The sequence below is a fragment of the Ursus arctos genome, unplaced genomic scaffold, assembly GCF_023065955.2.
Source record: "Ursus arctos isolate Adak ecotype North America unplaced genomic scaffold, UrsArc2.0 scaffold_15, whole genome shotgun sequence".
In the NCBI taxonomy this organism is placed as follows: Eukaryota; Metazoa; Chordata; class Mammalia; order Carnivora; family Ursidae; genus Ursus; species Ursus arctos.
Window position 1 is genome coordinate 40,469,260 of NW_026622819.1, and position 17,306 is coordinate 40,486,565.

At 55.7% G+C, this 17,306-nt stretch overlaps 1 protein-coding gene across 1 annotated transcript in view; it reads right to left on the reverse strand.

Moving 5' to 3' along the window:
* Nucleotides 1-16,945, reverse strand: part of CSF1R (colony stimulating factor 1 receptor) — a 29,608-nt gene extending 12,663 nt beyond the window's left edge. Inside the window, exons 1-10 of the mRNA XM_026510751.3 lie at nucleotides 16,697-16,945; nucleotides 12,452-12,709; nucleotides 11,727-12,011; nucleotides 10,167-10,303; nucleotides 9,341-9,500; nucleotides 5,702-5,888; nucleotides 2,977-3,092; nucleotides 2,683-2,803; nucleotides 2,404-2,591; nucleotides 599-714 (exon numbers count right to left, since the gene is read on the reverse strand). Of these exons, the coding sequence (XP_026366536.2) occupies nucleotides 599-714; nucleotides 2,404-2,591; nucleotides 2,683-2,803; nucleotides 2,977-3,092; nucleotides 5,702-5,888; nucleotides 9,341-9,500; nucleotides 10,167-10,303; nucleotides 11,727-12,011; nucleotides 12,452-12,709; nucleotides 16,697-16,745 (1,617 nt within the window). The 5' untranslated portion in view covers nucleotides 16,746-16,945. The remainder of the gene's footprint in view (nucleotides 1-598; nucleotides 715-2,403; nucleotides 2,592-2,682; nucleotides 2,804-2,976; nucleotides 3,093-5,701; nucleotides 5,889-9,340; nucleotides 9,501-10,166; nucleotides 10,304-11,726; nucleotides 12,012-12,451; nucleotides 12,710-16,696) is intronic.
* Between the last annotated feature and the right edge of the window lie 361 nt (nucleotides 16,946-17,306).

Genomic DNA, 17,306 nt, shown 5'->3' on the forward strand with positions numbered 1-17,306 from the left:
AGGCTTCACGAAAATGCCCCTCAAGTTGCCATCACTGACTGAGAACTCAGAGTGACAGGCGGTGCACTAAATGTCAACAGGCCATCAATGGCAGCTTCGATGAATAATAACTGGTGGAGAGGTCGAGGATGGTCAAACCTTCTTCCTCCACTAGACCACCCACCACCTGACGGGAGACACAGTCCTGGCCGTACAATGCCCTCCATGTGCCCGCATCCCCTGGCGGGGACAGGACCCCATGTTCCTGCTCTCCTGGAACACCCCATTCCTCTCCCCATTGCATCTTTCACTCTCTAATCCACCCCTCACTTTTCTGGTTGTTTGACTTGCAACCATCTCCCGCTCTGGACAGTGAAAGAGGAAAGAAAGGGGGGGACGAGGGAAGAGCCACAGAGGCTCTGAGTTTTGGCTCACTCAGAACCCAGCTGCTCACGTTGGCATACAGTTGGCACCCACTAAAGAGTTCGTGGCTGAATGGCTGACAGAACAAGCAGGTTCTCGGGGACTGCAGGGTGGACCCTCACCCCCTGGCGGCTCCGCCCTGGGGTCTGGCACTCAGGAGACGGGACGCCCTCGCGCCCGCCCTGCCCAGGCTCACCTGCTTGTACTTGTAGAAAAGCAGCCCCAGCAGCAGCAGCAACAGGGCCATGATGGACATGCAGGTGACCAGCACGGGCGTGAAGAGTGGCTCGTCAGGAAGCTGCGTGTGGGCTCCTGGAAGGGGCGGGGCAGAGGGGTTAGCCGGCGGAGGGGGCCTCCGAGACCGCCTGCCACCCCTGAGATAGGCCACTGCACTGCCTGGAACACAGTGGGTGCTCGATCAGGGCCTGCTGGCTGAACGAAGAGTCTTCTCACCCGGAAGCCCCCAGAGCCCCAGAGTCTTCCTAGAGACCCTCCCCCAGCCAGGGCCCGGGAGGACAGCCCCTCTGGTTCTGCTCATGCCCGGCCCCAAGCCCTGCCCGTGTCACAGCCTCTGTGGCTGGGGAGCCCCTCAGGTCACACAGTACCCCCTCCTGCCAGTGTAAGGAGCGTCTGCAGCAGGCTGGCCTGGTGCCCAGCCGTGGCTTGTCGGTGTACACACACACACAAACACATGCACACATGCACACACACACCCCAGGGATGGGCGTTCACCCCCTACACCTTCAGGCAGCTCAGACAGAAAGACCTAGAGGTCAGACTGAAATCTGCCCTCCTGGCCTCTCCCCGCTGCTTTCCCGAGCACCCTTGGAAACACACAGCCCTCCCGAGGGTCTGAATGCTGGCCTTATGGCCCCTGGGTCCCCTCCTCCAGATCAATAACCTTACTTCTTGCAATATGTTTGGAGGACACAATGTCCCCCATCTTGCCCACATCAGCAGTGTGGGTCTGAGGCCAAATCTCACCTCTGCCACTTAGGAGTCGTGTGACATCGAACCTGTGACTTCTCCCTAAGCCTCCGGTCCATCATCTCCCAAGTGGGAGGAAAATAGTGCTGACCTCCTAGGGTCGTGTGAGCACTGAGATTGTGACTGTAAGGTGCTCAGCACAGCGCCTGGCACAGGGTAAGCCCGCAGTGAAACATCGTTTAGAGTTTTTAATATCGGACCCCCAGCAGCGAGACAGAGCAGCCACCGGCAGCCACATGTGGCGTCTGGCCCTGGTCGCAGCTGCTCCAAGGCACCTGCGGGGGCCCCCTCTGAGCCACCTGTGCCGTCTGCCCAGAGAGTCTGGCCAGGGCCGGGCACACAGTGCTGCTGAGTCCTGGTTGGCAGAAGTCTGAGGGTGCTGTGGGTCTCTGCGCTGTGGGCCTCTCACACTCAGACAACGGGAGCCTTTGTGCAACACAGGGAAAGGCACCCCTCCTCTGAACAACGCAGCCCGTGCCAGTGCCTGGGGCTGGCCGTCAGCCCCACCCGGGGACAGTGGTCCTGAATGGGTAGCACTGTGTCTCTGGAGGGAAGAGAGTCTGAGAGGGATGGGGGAGGCTGTCGGGGCTGGCCCTGCGGTGCGGTTGGCCTGTCTCTCTCCCCAGGCTCTCAGCTCCTTGGATGCACTGCTCTCCTGCCCTGAGAGAGTGCCTGGCACACAGCTCATACCAAACACATACTTGTGAGTTCACAGAGGAGTTCAAATGCAGGAAAATGAGCAGAGGGGCCAGGTGAGGCCAGGCTTCAGGCTGCTTTCTCCCTCTGCTCCTGTCCTCCCTGCTTCTAGTCCCCTGGGGTCCAGCCTCCTCTACCTGGCCTCTTCAGAAGGCCTTTGGTCAGGAGGCGGCTGCGGTTGGACCCAGAGAGGTGGAACTTGGTATGGCTGGGATCTGCTCCACTTTGGCCCTTGGGCCCTGGCTCCCTGGCTCCCTAGGGCTGGGGCAGTTTCCTGGGCCCACCTACCACCCTGGCCCGGGAAGGGCGAAGGCTCACCTATAGAGATGGGCCTGAAGGCCTGGGAGCTGTTCCCCACGCTGTTGAGGGCCCGGCACTCGTAAGTCCTATTGTGTTCCAAGGTCCCCATGGCCAGCAGGCTGTGGACGATCACCTTGTGGAAGGGCTCCCGGCTCAGCACCTCCGAGTGTGAGTCCTCTAGGACCAGCCCTTGGGTCTCATCACACCTGGGAAGAGCACAGTGTGGCTTCGAGTTTCAGGACGCCCCGTGGCTTGGCCCCTCAGCTTGGGGTGAAGAAGGCGAGCAGAGCCACCTACCTATCCACGTGGCTCCGGCACTCCAGCCATGTCACATTGGGCTGGGGGTACCCCGAGGCTTCACAGAGCAGTGCATCGGAGCCATTGATGACAGTCCATGTGACCCTTACCTCTGGGGGGTCTGAGGAGAAAAAGCGGGGTGGAAGAGGGAGGGATCAGCCCCAAGTCTCCTGTCTGACCACTCTGCACTGAGCTGCTTTCCCTCCATTGCCCATCTGCGAGCCTCAGGCAGCCCCAGGGACCTTAGTCCCCTGTACCCCACCACCACCACGGCCCATCTGCCCCATCACTCACATCTCAGTGTGAGCTCAAAGGTCAGAGAATTCTCGCCTCCGGTGTTTCTGGCCAGGAAGGAGTAGCGACCCGCCTCCGAGGGCTTCAGGCGAGGCAGGGAGAGGGTAGAGGTGTACCTGCACGAGAGGGGCAAGCCGTCTAGCGTGAAGCCCTGTCCCGGTATGGCTCCTGCGAGACAGCGGGCTCAGACAACCTTCCTGAAGGGCTTTGTTTCATTTTTAGTGAAGTGTCCAGGATGCTAAGGCCTTGTCTGAGCCGGGGACCCAGGCTGAGTGCCATTAAGACATGGGAAACCACCAACCCAATTTCCTTAATTGCTTCTCTCATTTGTTTTTGTTTTTAAGATTTTATTTATTTATTTGTCAGAGAGAGAGAGCGTGCGCGCACAAGCAGGGGGGTGGCAGGCAGAGGGAGAAGCAGGCTCCCTGCTCAGCAGGGAGCCTGATGTGGGACTCGATCCCAGGACCGTGGGATCATGACCTGAGCCGACGGCAGACGCTTAACTGACTGAGACACCCAGGCGTCCCTGCTTCTCTCATTTGTAAAGTGGTTTTGTTCTGAGGTTTAATAGAAATTATGTCTGTGAAGTGCTGACACTGGAGGGCTCATCACAGGCCCCCACTGAAGGTACCTACTTTCACCATCGTCACTGGGCTAAGCAGTCCCCGCTCCACACACCAGCACCCAGGCTAGCGCAGTGCCTAATGCACCAACCCTGCCAGGAGGGACTGTGAGAGGGATGAGAGGCAGGATGTAGCCATGGGGCTACAGAAACCAGGGTTCAAGTTCTCGTACTGTGATTTCTCAGCTGTGTGATCTCAGACAAGTACTTAACCTCTCTGATCCTTTGCTTCCTTTTCTGTGAGGGTGACACGGATGGTAAGTAATTCACACCCTTGGTCTGAAGATTAAAGGGGCATATATTCAGGGTGCTTGACACAGAGTCCGACTCATGGTAGCTACTCAGTTTAATGGTGTCCTTTGTTACAGAAAAGACCCGGAAGCAAATGCGGACAACATAAATTATCCTCAGCTGATTCCAGGTAATTTTTTGTTTTTTTCTTTTCTTAAGCTCTATTTTAGCATTTGCCCATAATGGACATGTATTGTTTAGGTAATAATAAGTTTTTTAAAAATAGATTATAGCATGTAATTATAAGTTATGCTGGACTAATACCCATGGTATTCAAAGGGCCATCTCATCCAGCCGGACTTTTGGCGTACGAACCCCTCTGCACATTTACCTCTTAAGCGGAAACAATGTAACTTGTTTGCATGACTCAAAGTCGCCATTATGAACACACCCATCACATGAGCTCAGTCTGGTGGCTGTTTGGTGCTCAGGCTTATTTGCCCTGCGCCGAATGGCCCCACACTACTGTGTTTTGGGGAATCTCCATGGTTTCTTTCTGCAATGTCACAGTTGCATATGGACCCCTGAAACCTGTCCATGGACCGACCCCCTCCCAGGGGTCTATAGACTCCAGATTCAGAACTTCTGCTTTAGACAAGGGGAAGCTAGAAATCCTGACCAGAATGGATGGGAAGGGAACTGGGAGGAGAAAAATGAGGACGAAGAAACATTTTTGTCCTGTTGAACATTTTGTTTTGATTCTGACAGTTGGCAAGCTGGAGGCCAGGCATTCATGAGATCTGGGCTTCAGGAGCTAGGAAGAGAACCCCGGAGAGTTCTGGAGTTGGAAGATGGCTAAGGGATTATCTAGCAAATATCTAGCAAATCCCCCAAATAAAGGCAAACACGCCTCCTCTCCCGAGTCAGTTATGATGAAAATACTGGCTGGGAGACTGTGTCAAGAAGGACTCCTGGGCTGCATTCGGACCCTGCGGGAAAGAGCTCCACAGCGGGTTAGAGGTGTCTGTCAAGAGTGTGGGAGGGGAATGGGTTGCACACGCAGCACACGCTTGCTGGCCTTGAGCGCCGTGCTCTAGTTCACACACAAGGGGGTAAGGAAGCTATTGTTTTAACACATGGTACCAGTATCCCTCTGTGGAGGAGACTGTCTTATATGGTAGGCTACCTGTGAGGCCACCTTGCATGGGCAAGTAACACCCTGAGGATGTAAGGGGACAGGAAATAGACTTTAACATGCTGTGCCTGTGGGATAAGCCAGATTCTGGAAGTGGAGAGAAGGGAGGAAAGAGGAGATAGAGCCAGATGGCACTTTATGAGAAGCATTTTGAGCCTGTGGAGAAGAAGGAGTGAGAAATTCTCAGGGGTGAGTGGCCACAGGCCTTTAAAGACCTTTTGCTGTATCTGTGATGGTGTGATGTTAATTCTGTCTACCCCCCCAAACCCGGGTTGTGGCAGATTCCCCGTGCCATCGTGAGTAGGAGTGTATCTAGCAGTAGAAATCATGGAGCCGGGTCTTGTACATTTGGACTGGCCACGGAAGAAGAGACTGAATGGGATTAAGAGTTCCTGAGTGAGCATGAGAATGCATGTCCCAAGAAATGGTAGAACTCTTGAGGAGAGCATTGGGTTTCCCAAGAATGTGGGACAGAGGGATGAGCCAATTTTATCCAAGTCTCAAACAGAGATGTGACATTGAGATTCTATAGTCAGGGCAAGTGAGACCCAGAAAGGGAAAGGGACTTGCCCCAGGTCACCCGCAAGGTTGAGACATGACCCAGTCAGGGTCCTGCCTGGCTGAAGCCTTCCCCTTCTGCCTGGGGGGCTATCCAGATGGGAGCTGATAGGCTGTACCTGTATGTGTCCTTCATCGTGACAAAATTGAGCTTGGGCTGGTGGACAGAGAAAGGTCCCAGATAGGTCCAGTTCAAACCTTGCAGGCCCGGGTAGGCCTCGACGTTGACTTGGAGATTGACCTTCTCACCCACAGTCACCTCCTGAAGGAGGCTCTGCTCAGAGGTCAGGTTCAAGTAGGCACTTTCTGGAAGCAGAACACATACAGATCTGGCATTAGTGGGAAGATGTCTCTGTTTGTTTGCTCATTTGGTGATCTGCCCACCGATTCAGCCATTCAGCTGGAGGCTTCCTGAGCGCCCGCTGTGTGCTAGGCGTATAGCCCCCATCTCCAACCAAGACTCGCCCTCTGACACCTCCCTTCCCACCACTGCCCTGCAGAAGCCCAGACTCTTTGCTGAGTCCCTGGGAGAACCTGGACAAATTCCTATCCTCCTTGGTACCTCTGTATCCTTATTTGTATAACAAAGAGATTGAATATATTTGTGTTGTTATAACTTTTTGAAAAATTTTCAGTGGCAAAAAAATCAAAGTCTGCTGGTTTTTTTGGACACCTTCACCCATTTCCTCTTCTCCTGGGAATAGTTAAGGCAGCAAAACTTTCACATCGAGCTCTAAGGGGTGTATGTGACCCAGGCCAGCCAAAGTAGTATGTCCCCTTTGGGCCAGTGAGTGCCTTGGGGTAGGCACATGAGCCCATGGGTCTATGACACTTATTTCCATGACTTTTGTTGGAGCTCAGGGAAAGGAGAAGCCCTAACTTTGCTGGGGTTGTCAAGCCTGCTGCCGCAAGGGGTCCACAAGAAAAATGTAGAGCTGAGAGGAGAGACGCAACAGGCTCTCGTCCACATCAGCTGAACGCCTAATTCCAATTTACCTGATGCTCATATCCATGAGCCTTTTTAGCTATAAGGCCCATAAAGATCCTCTTGTGATTAGGCCAGATCAAGTTGATTTCTGTCACTTATGCCTGAAAAAGTCCGGACTAGTTTCTTCTAATTAAATATTGCATGAATTATAATCAAATTGCTCTGGTTGAGTCTCAGGCGAAGGAGCTGTGGCAAGAACCCCCATTCACTCAGCCTCTCCATGCCTCTCACGGAAGCCCCTGAAATGCTATCTTCAATCCCCAAGACTTTGCAAAAAGCCCTGGACTATACGATCTCTAAGCGTTCCTCTCCTTACTCAATTCTATGAAATCTAAAATTTCCTCTTTTACCCTATGATCTACCTGCTCCAAAGCCCTCTGGCTCCCTATTGCCTCCACCATCAGATTGGCATTCAAGGGTCTCCTCAATCAAGTCTCCTCCTTATGCTCCTCTAGCCAGCCCCCTCTTCCTACACGTGTGTGCACACACGCACGCACACACACAAGCACACACACACTCCCTGCTCCACCCATCTGGGTCTGCTAACATCCCCTCAACATACCAACACACCACAGTCATTCCTACCTTGGAGGTTTTGTTCAAGCCATTTCCTCCACCCGGAGCCCTGTCTTCTTCCACTTTTCTATTTAGATCCTTCCCATCCTTCACGGCTCATCCCTATCAGGGGTTTCCACCCACCACTCCAGGCCACAGGGAGCTCTCCCTCCTCTGGACTCCCATGGCCCTTCTAGAGTACGCATTCATTAGGCACCACATTTATACTACTCCCTGCATTTGCTTCTCCCTTCGGGGAGCCATCCTCTCTGTCCAACTAATCCGTGAGCTTTTAGGACAAGACTTTTGTCCTCTTCTCTCTCTCCGTCTCAACCATCTATCTGTCTATCCATCCTCCATCCATCCTCTCACCCCCTCCGCCACCACCACCCTAATCAAGCCACCGTTACCTCTAGCTTGGACAATCACAGTAGCCCCCTACCTTGTTCCCCTGCTTCTACCCTCCACAAAGCCCCGGAAAGCCATGTTAAATCTTATTACAGTCACGTCAGATGGTGTCACCCTCCTTTACTCAGACCTCCAATGGCACCCCATCTCTCTCAAGGGGAAAAGACCCAAGTGCTTACATTGGCTTCCGGGGCCCTGTGAATGTGCCACCTCTCCCCCTCAGCTCTCTGGCCTCGCCTGTACCACTCTTCCACCCGAGCGCCACCCCGGCCACACCGGCTGACTTGTTCCTTGCGTGGCAGGCGCCGTGCCGCTTGCCCTCTGCCTGGAGCTCTGTGCCGCCGCACGCCTGCAAGGCATACCCCTCGCCAGCTGCAAGCCATTGCTCGGATCTTCCTTGAGGATGCCCTATTTTAAATGGCAAGCCCTACAGAACTGATTTGGTTTCCAGAATTTATGTCGCCCATTGCTTGTCTTTCCCCAGCTGGAGCACAAGCTTCCCACGGGCGGGGGCCTCCGTGTTTGCAGCCGCGTCCTCGGCCTCCAGAACACAAACACTGAGTGACTGCTGTACCCGTGCACTAGGGAGCACACCGGCTCAGAACCCACGACTGGGGAACAATTCGATGTGCTCTTCTCCTCCTTCACCCTGCACAGCTCCCGGCGCAGGACGGGCCCACGGCAGAGCTCACGTTGCCTGCAAGCCTTGTGCAGCGCCGCTGCTCTCTGGGTGGTGATGGTCACGCGTGCTCTCCCCGACACCCCTCTGTCTCCCATAACATCGAACACATGAGGCGTGGCCAGAATGAAATCACTCAGCCTGTCTTGACCTTGAGAAACTCCCACTTAGCTTGTCCAGCCTCCGATCTCCCATCCACTGCGCAGGGCATCGGACTGGCCTTCTCAGATGACATTTCCGGGGCACACTTAGGCAGCATGTACTCTGTGCCAGAGTTAGATCGGTAGAGAGATAGATAGATAGGTTCACTTAATTCTCACAACAAACCGATGAGACCGTAACTGCTAGTACCGTCAGTATCCCCGTCTTGCAGTTAAGCAACGTGCGAGTCATTGGCGGAGCCAGGTTGGGGTGCTGCCATGATGTACCCCTCCACGCAGTCTGATCCCGTCACTGTCCTCTTCAACTCTCAGTGACTTCCCAGCGGGATAGGCTGCAAACCTGCCCGTTTTACTGTCTGGTTGCTGCCTCTACCCCTGCTTCTCTCTGGCCACATGCCCCACCACTCACATCCCTGCCATTGCCAGCTTCTGCCCACGTCTCAGATGCTTTCTGCTCTCTTTCCCTTTGGGCCATCCACATGCTGTGCTCTTGCCCCCTTCCTTTCCTACTTCTTCTGCCTCGCTAACCTACCTCCATTCTTTTGGGCCTAATTTAGGCCACTTTGTGCAAGCCAGGGTCAAGGGACCCTCTTGGTGTTTGCAGGACACTCTGTGCTTCCTGCATGATTGCCCGGGTGAGCCTTGTCTGCTCCTGTGTCCCTGTGATGGTGTTCCCGGCACGAAGGGATGAATAAAGAAGTGAACAACAGTCTAGTAGGGAGCTATGGGATGCCAATCACGAAACAAAAGGCAGTAAGGCCCTGTAGGAGCTCCAGGAAGGGAGTGAGGGATTCAGGGGAAGGATCTGGGAAGGATCCCAGCGGCGTGGCTCCCTGGCCTGGCCCAGGATAAGGGGAGGCTAGTGCAGGTGTTCTTAACAGCGTCTCCTCATTGTCCGCATCAGCTCCCTCCTTTCCAATTCGCCCCAGGATCCCTGTCAACCCTCCCCCATTACCCTCGTGCTCACCTACCACCCGGAAGAGCATGGAGGTGGAGTTGATGCCTCGGACATTGGTGGCCACACAGGAGTAGTTGCCAGCATCTTGGAAGCCTACATGATGGAGCTCGAGGGTCAGGACTTTTTGGTACTGGTTACCTTGGAAGTCGGATTGTTGAGGGATTGTGAGCTGTAGCCAGAAGGTATGAAAATGGGATACCAATGTTGTTTAGGGATTAGAAAACTCTGGGTTTAAATTGTCAGGCTTTAAAGATTACTATATGCCTTTCCTTGGGCAAGAGACTGAACTCTGAGCCTCAGTGTCTTCATCTGTAAAATGGGACTAACACCAACCCATGCTCCTAGGGCTGCAGGGAAGAACAATGAGCTATTGCATGTAAATGGGGGTAAAGTTGTACCTGGCACGTGGTAGGCACAGTGGGACAGGAAGGAGCTCTTAGGAGCAGCCCAATGCCATTCTCTTTTGGAGTACTCCCTCTGCTTCCCTCTCTCCTAGTCTTTCTGAAATGGCCTTTATATTCCTGGGCTTCAAGGTGGCCAAGAAACCCGTTGCTCAGTCAGAAGTGAATTAACCTCTGGCTCTTGTCTACAGGCTGGGGCAAAGGGCATGGGTCAAGGGAGTAGAGTACCATCTCCCTCCCCCCGACAAGAATCAGTGGCTTGAGCCCAAGTCCTGGTTCTGAATCAGCTATTGACTGGCAGTGAGATCTTAGGGCGTGGGCTGTGCCCTCAGTCCAGAGAGCCAGCTGGTAGCGGGACTGGGGCTCTACCCTGCAGGGCCTGATGTGCTGGGAGGATGGGCACCCTTCACCCTGCTGTCTCCCCACGGACTGACCTTGGTGTCTCCATGTTGGAGGAAGACGTCAAAGTTAACATCAACGTTGCTGGCTGAGCACACGATCTTGGCAGGCTCTCCCTGAATCCGTACCAGCTCTGCAGGTTCCAGCATCAAGGTCGGGGGCCCTGGGATGACTGAGGCCAGGGGAAGCGACCCATGAACACCCAGGCAGGAGCTGTCACTCTGCTCCCTGCCACAGGCCAGAAACAGGCTGGGACCCCCAGCAAGCTTCCATCGTAAATCCTGGGGGGCAGCTTGGAGGCCTCAGACAGCATGTCTTGTCTTTGAAACAGACTTTGAGAAGTCCACTTCCCCTCATCCCCACACCTCTTCCCAGTCTCACCCTGTTCTCAGCTCTGGGCGCCTGCAGCAGCCACCTGGAAGGCCCCCGCTTCCCCTCTGGCCCCCGCACAATGCAGAGTCCTCGCAGCAGCCTGAGGGAGCTCTTAAGAACGTAGAGTAGATCTCTTGCGTCTCCTGGGACGGTATCTGGTGGCTTCCACCACTCTTGGGATTCAAGTCCCGGCCCGTTACTGACCTACCACCCGAGCCCCTGCAGCCTCATGCTCGCGCCCCGCTCCGTAGCCACACCGGCCTTCCCGCCACGCAGACTGCACACTTGCCCACCCTCCTGGAGGGCTTTTCCTTCCACATCGTGAGTGGGCCCAGAGACACTAAGGGACTCATCCAAAGTCACCAAGGGGGTTCTGGCAGAAAGAGGGCCCAGGGCTCTGCCAGATGGAGTGCAGGGAAAGAGACCTAATGGCCCCCTCTGCCCACATGGTGGGGTCCTGCGACTTCCTGAACAGGTCTCATGGCCTCAGAACCCATGGCATTGTTGCCGGCCATGCTGCTGTGACCCAGACCCTCACTGCAGGGACCTGATTCCTGTCTCAAGCCCAGTGTCAAGCCTGGGGTCCTGCGTACTCACACCAGGCCTTCCAGAAACCAGAATCCAGTGCACCAGCCTAGCTGGGGCAAGAGGGACAGGTGGGAGACTTCACCACCATTGTCACCCCCATGGTGAGAGCTGTCACGTGCACCTACACCCACCTCTCCATCACTTGGCTCACTGCCCCTCCTGCTTGTGCCCAGCACCCAGCACCGGGCCGGCATGGAGTGGAAATCCATGTCTGACGGTGTGGGACAGCTTGGGGCCCTCCTTCCGTTCTTGAAACAGTCAGACCCTGTTCCCACCTCATGACTTTGCACCTGCTGAGTTTTGCATGGCCACCTGCTTCCCATGATTCCTAGTTCAGCTGGAATAAAATGTCACTCTCTCAGAGAGCCCCCCCCCATGCCCTTGTGGAATGATTTGCATAGCATGTCTCATGAGCTGAGACAATCTTGGGCTGTCCCTCTGTGCCCGACACACCTTGCTTGTCTTGCCCCCTCAGGCCCCTGTGGATGACCATGGTGCGATTGGAAGGAAGGCGTGAAAGAAGAGGGACAGCCCATTGCTCCCCATGGGTCCAGGCCCGGCCTCGGCTCGCATGCCTGCTGGCTCTCACATGCCCCTGCCCTCCGCCCTGGCCTGCCCCTCCCAGCCCCACGCACCTTTCTGCACTTTAAGCCAGATGCTCGTCGAGGTTACCATGCTGCCGCCCACTCGAGCACTGCATTGGTAGCCGTGGGTCTCAGTGAACTGGGCCTTGTGGATGGTGAAGCCATACCAGGGCGAGAAGGAATAGTTGGTTTGGCGCATGACGGGCCGGCCCCGCACCCGCATCAACGAGACGCCTGCCTCCAGCGCGGGGTCGGTGAGCAGGCAAGGCAGCAGTGCGTCCTGACCCTCCAACACCGTCACTTCCTGGGCCATCACCTTCCAAGGCCGAGCGGGGTCTGGGGTGGAGGGGGTACGGGGTTACAACCGCCCTCCCTCCACCAGGCCAAGCGGTCCCTGGACACTGGCGACAGGGAGGCTCGGAGAAGCTGATCGTTTGCCTGAGGTCACGCAATACCAGAGAAGCTCAGCGGATGCTTCCGAGTGGGGGCGCTGGAGCCGGGTTCAGCCCTCCTCCTGGGTGCTGTGTGACTTTGGGCAAATGACTCAACCCGTCTGAGCCTCTGGAAATTGGACATAATCCTGGAACCTACATCACAGGGTTACTATGAGAACTACAGTAAATTGGAAGCACTGCCGCCTGTCTTTGTCAAGGGCAGGTGCTCAGCCCATGTGGAGTTGCTTTATTATGGTTGTTGATATTAGGGCCTGGCCCTCTTGCCCATTCCTGGTGGGGCCTGTTGGGCCAGGCCTCTTGGGGTGGGCCCGGAGTCCTCACCTTTGACATAGAGGTGGATGGTGGCACTGCCCCCCAGGGGGCTTCCAGGCTCGGTGCAGCGATAGGTCCCGGTGTGCAGGAAGGTGGCGTTATTCGTGGTCAGGATGCTGCTGGGGGCCTCAGTGTCTAGGTTCCAATGGGGGAAGATGGGGCCGTCCCATTCCACGCTGCCGTTGCCCACACATCGCAGGGTCACCATTGTGCCTGGCTCCACGACCAGCTCAGGGCCACTGGGCTCTATCACTGGGACTCCTTGAACTGGTGTGTGGGGGGGCAAATAGGGGACAGAAGTGAGCCCTGAGGAGACCCTCCCTGGTCTGATGATCCCAGCCTCCTGGCGGGAGACGTGTGGTGCTGGGGTTCAGCTGTGACTGGGGATCGCCTCAAGAAAGTTCTGGCCCTCTTTGTCATTTGCTCAGCCCCCCACCTCCAATCTGCTCAGCCAGGGACTGATGTCCAGCAGCTCCCTCCTCTGAGTAATGGGCACTGGGAGCTTTCTCGGGCCCAGTCTGCTGCTGTCCTGCGGGGTCCTCCCACCTCAGTCTTCCCAGCTGTGGCCGAAACATTCTCCCCACGGTTGGACCCTATCGGCCCCATGTACAAGATGGGCTGTATCCCTAGTGCCAAACCCAGGACCTGGCTCAAAGCAGGGGGCTCAAATGAGCAACGGAAAAAACAAATGAATGGAACGTTCGTGGCAAAGTCCTCCGACTTGATTCGTAGGGGAAAGAAGAGAAGGGTCGTAGGATCTTGGCCCAGCAGAGTTAGAAAGGTTCCGGGAATCTTGTGTCATGCCCTCTCCCACCACTGGACATCTACTCTGCAGCACAGTGGGATGGTTCAGAGGTTCTGTGCCTCAGTTGCCCCACCTATAAAATGGGGGCAATAAGTGTATGCATTTAATGGGATGCCAGGAGGTTTAAGGGCATGGAAAGCCTTTGGAACCTTATCTGTCACCAAATAAACACTCAGTAAGGGCTGGTCAGCAGTCTAGCCCAGCACACCAGCACCACTGTGTTTACTAGGAAGCCAATCTCTTTTAAGGAAAATTTTCTTAAAGGAGAAAAGAGAACTTGAAACCCATATCAGGCCCTCCGGGAAGAAGGCCCGTTGCCTCTGCAGTGTCAGCATTTTTCCAGGCCTAAAATAGGGGCAAAGGAGGGAAGTGAGAGCTGATTCAAGGCCGTGGAGGGGCAGCCAGGCGCCCCCCGAGCGCGTGTGGGCGGAAGCACATTGCTGGTGTCCAGCCCGGCCCCCAGTTTCCGCTCAGCCTGCAGCCTTTCTCCCAGGGATGTTCTCACTTCTGTTTCCTGGCCCTCCTGGCTACCGACCCTCTCCCACAGAGAGACCCCAGGAGAAGGAGTGCAACCTGCTGCACATTGGAACATTCTGGGCTGCAGGGCCTGGCTCTGCCACTGACCACCTGGGTGCCCCTAATGAATCAGACCGCTCTACTCTGGTGACAGGGACCTGGACACTGCTGCTCCCAGGGCATCGGCTGAATTCAGGGTTCTCCACTGTCCTGCACAAAAGTTCCTGGAGTGGGTTTTTCCACCCCACCATAGACTCCAGAATTGGAAAGATCGTCTCTGTCAAATTATTTCAGGATGGCTTCATTAATGTTTTGATGTTATGCCCGTCTAGAGGGGTTTGCCTTGCTGCCTGATCTGACGAGCATAAAGAATTGAGGGAACTGGTGAATACTGCCAAGCCAACACTTGGGGGGGTCGTAGCCCTCCTGGGCCACGTGACCACCAGGGAGAGGGGCGGGCGTCATTTCTGGCAGGCTGTCGGCAAATCCCAGCAGGGCTGGTGCTGTCCTTTTCAGCTGCAGCAATGTGGGGCTCCCGCTGGGGTTTGACCGCGGGGAAGAGCTTGGACTGTGGGGTCGCAGCCACACAGGCAGACACTTGCTCCTCCCTTACGCTGGGTAGGTTGCTTAACCTCTCTGAGCCTCAGGCTACTCTTCCTTCCAGGGGAAACAGTCCCTTTCCACCTGGGAGGTCCTGGGAGGGTTCAGCGAGGCAATAGCAGCCCCAGGCTCAGTCCACTGCCCTTGCCCTGGGCTACTGCCTCGGTTGCCACACTTCTAACCCTCGCTTCTGGTCCTGACACTCTAATATCTAAAGGTTTTAACTTTTTTTTTTTTTTACTTTTTTTTTTTTTTTTTAAAGTAGGGTCCGTGCCCAGCGTGGAGCCCAACATGGGGCTTGAACTCGCAACTTTGAGATTAAGACCTGAGCTGAGATCGAGAGTCAAATGCTTAACCAGCCTGAGCCACCCAGATGCCTCTGAAGTTTTTAACTTTTCAAGGTCACCGTCTGTGCACCCTCCGAGGTCTCGGATTCTGTGATTCTCGCTGTGTTCCGCTTCTGTACCCACCCGGTCTCAGTGGCGCCTTCTTCTGCCCCTCCCCTGCCCTGTCCCTCTAGCCCCTGTCTTGGCCTCCTGGAAATGTGGTCAGAGAAATGTGTCCTGTTTTGTCCTGTCCTGTTGTCCCGTATATTCACGCAGGGCCAGGCTGACACCCTCAACTTCTGCCCCTAACTTCCCCCTGCTGGTTTGGCTGGCGGGGAAGAGAAAGCCTGCTTAGGCCTGTCCTCCTTGGGGTGGGGGCTGGAGCTTAGCGGACACTGACCAAGGTCCCCGTCTGTGCCTGTCTCTCATCTCAGCTCCGGGATGTGGCCCAACCTCCATTCCTCTCCCTCAGTGCCCCCTCCACACTGCACACCAAGGCCTGGGGACATAGCCCCGTCCTCAGCCCAGGATCTTAGCGGGCCTCTGCCCATCTCTAGGGTGTTCGGAGCCTGGCCCTTGACTCCCTCACAGCCACCCCTGCACCCCCATTCTCTCACCACTGGTCTGTTGGGCTGAAATCTGAGGCTTCTAGGCTGATGCCTCCCATCTTTTCTTTCTTCCGGGTCTAGGTGCTGGACAACCCTCCCGCCAACACAACAGTGCCCCACAGGCAGGTACTGGGCAGGAAGATAGGACAGGGCAGTGATATAAAACCCATGGGACTTTCTGGAGAGAGGGAAATAGTTCCTATCTTCATTGGGGTGGTGGGTACACAAGCATATGCATTTGTCAAACCTCATCAGACTGTGTACTTAAGAATCTGTGCTTTCTACTTTATGCAAATTACATCTCAATAACAAAGAACAGACACTCAAGCCCAGAGATGTTGGCGGGCCATCTCCTCATCGGGGACCAGATGCACCTCTCCCCAGGGTGCTGCAGCCCCAGGACTATGGGGAGGCCAGAGTTGAGGCTTCCTTCCCACCCCACCCCCATCCTGGCCCAAGATCCCTCCAAATAAGCATGTGATAAAATACAACTGTAACTACAAGCCAAGCAGCCAGCCCCTCACCTCCAGTGAGGCACCCGCCTGGGATGGAGCTCCGCACCAGTGCGGCTGCTACCAGAGCTAGAGGTGGGACGGGGTCTGCCTCACAGCTCCCTGTGCTGAGGCCCAGCAGCCTGTCTCTGGGAGCACTCTGCCCAGGGAGACCCACACTGTGCTCCCCCCAGGCCCTCCTCTAGTCCTCCTCTGCTCTCCTCCCAAATTCACCTCCCCTGAGCCTCACCTCACCAGAGAGGCTAACCTCTTATCCTCCCCTCCAGCCCCTTACCCGAGCCTCCCAAGGAATGACCCCTGCCCCCTCCGGCCTTTCCAAGTCGGATCCTGCCTGCTCTCTGTGGCTCACAGGCTGGCGGGGCTGGCAGAGCCATCGGGAGCTCTCTGGGGCCTCCCCACTAGCTGTAGGTCTGGACCAGCAGCAATGGCCTCTCCTAGGAGCTTGTTAGAAATGCAGAACTTTGTACCTGGGCCCTACTGAGTCAGAATGTGCACTCTAACAAGATCCCCAGGTAATCTGTGTGCAGAGCGGAGTTTGAAATGCATTCTTCAGTCCAGCTCACCACTGCCCCCCACACTTGCCATTGAATAGATGTGGACACTGAAGCCCTGGGGCATCAGGGGCTTGTTCAGGGTACATGGTGAGTCAGCTTCTGAGCTGGGACAGACCTGCAGCCCTGGCTGGGCTTCTTCCACCCCACCCACACCCTCTTTTCCCTCCACTGCCTCTCCAAAGCAGCCTGTCTCTGGGACAGGCCCTGCAAACCTGCGGTCCAGAGCGGAGACACCCAGGGAGGGAAGGACATTACGGGGTCCTTGCACAGGGGCCTTCTTTGTCACTCATCCCCCCCCCCCCCAATCTGCAAAGTCCCCGGTTTTGCTCTTACCATGCCAAGTTGTGGCCACCAGCAGGACCAGCAGAGCCCCTGGGCCCATGGCCTCAGTGGGGGAGGCGGCAGGCTGATGCGGGGCTGAGAGGTGGGTAAGGCACTGGGATCTCAGCTGCTAGCTCCACAGGGACCAGGACCGCTGGGCACACGTTCTCTCTGCTGTACTGGCTGTTTCTCTTGTTCTCCTCTTCCTCCTCCTCCTTCTTGGGCTGATCCCCTTCTTCCCCTTTTAGCTAGGCAAGGCAACCACAGAGTTTGGAAATCTTGGGTCTTTAGAAGAAAACAAAGCCATGACCCCCAGGGGGAGGGGTTGGAGTCTGGGACAGGCCCAGCCTGAGCCTAGGGGAGCTGGCTAAGTTTAGGGGCCTTCTGAAGCCACCTTCAAAGGATCCTGGGAGAAGAGACATGCCCAAAGTCAAGCAGTCAGTCAGTAGCACAAATAGGGGAGTCTCTAGGGTGACCAGGCAGCTCTGGCTTAGCCAAAAGGAAAGTTAGGTTGGTCTGGGAGAGCCTGAGGATAGAAGCAAGAAGCTTCTATTTCCAGGACCCTCCACAGCTAAGCCCTTTCCATTCACTCTTTCCTCCAGTTCCCATAGAACATTTATGT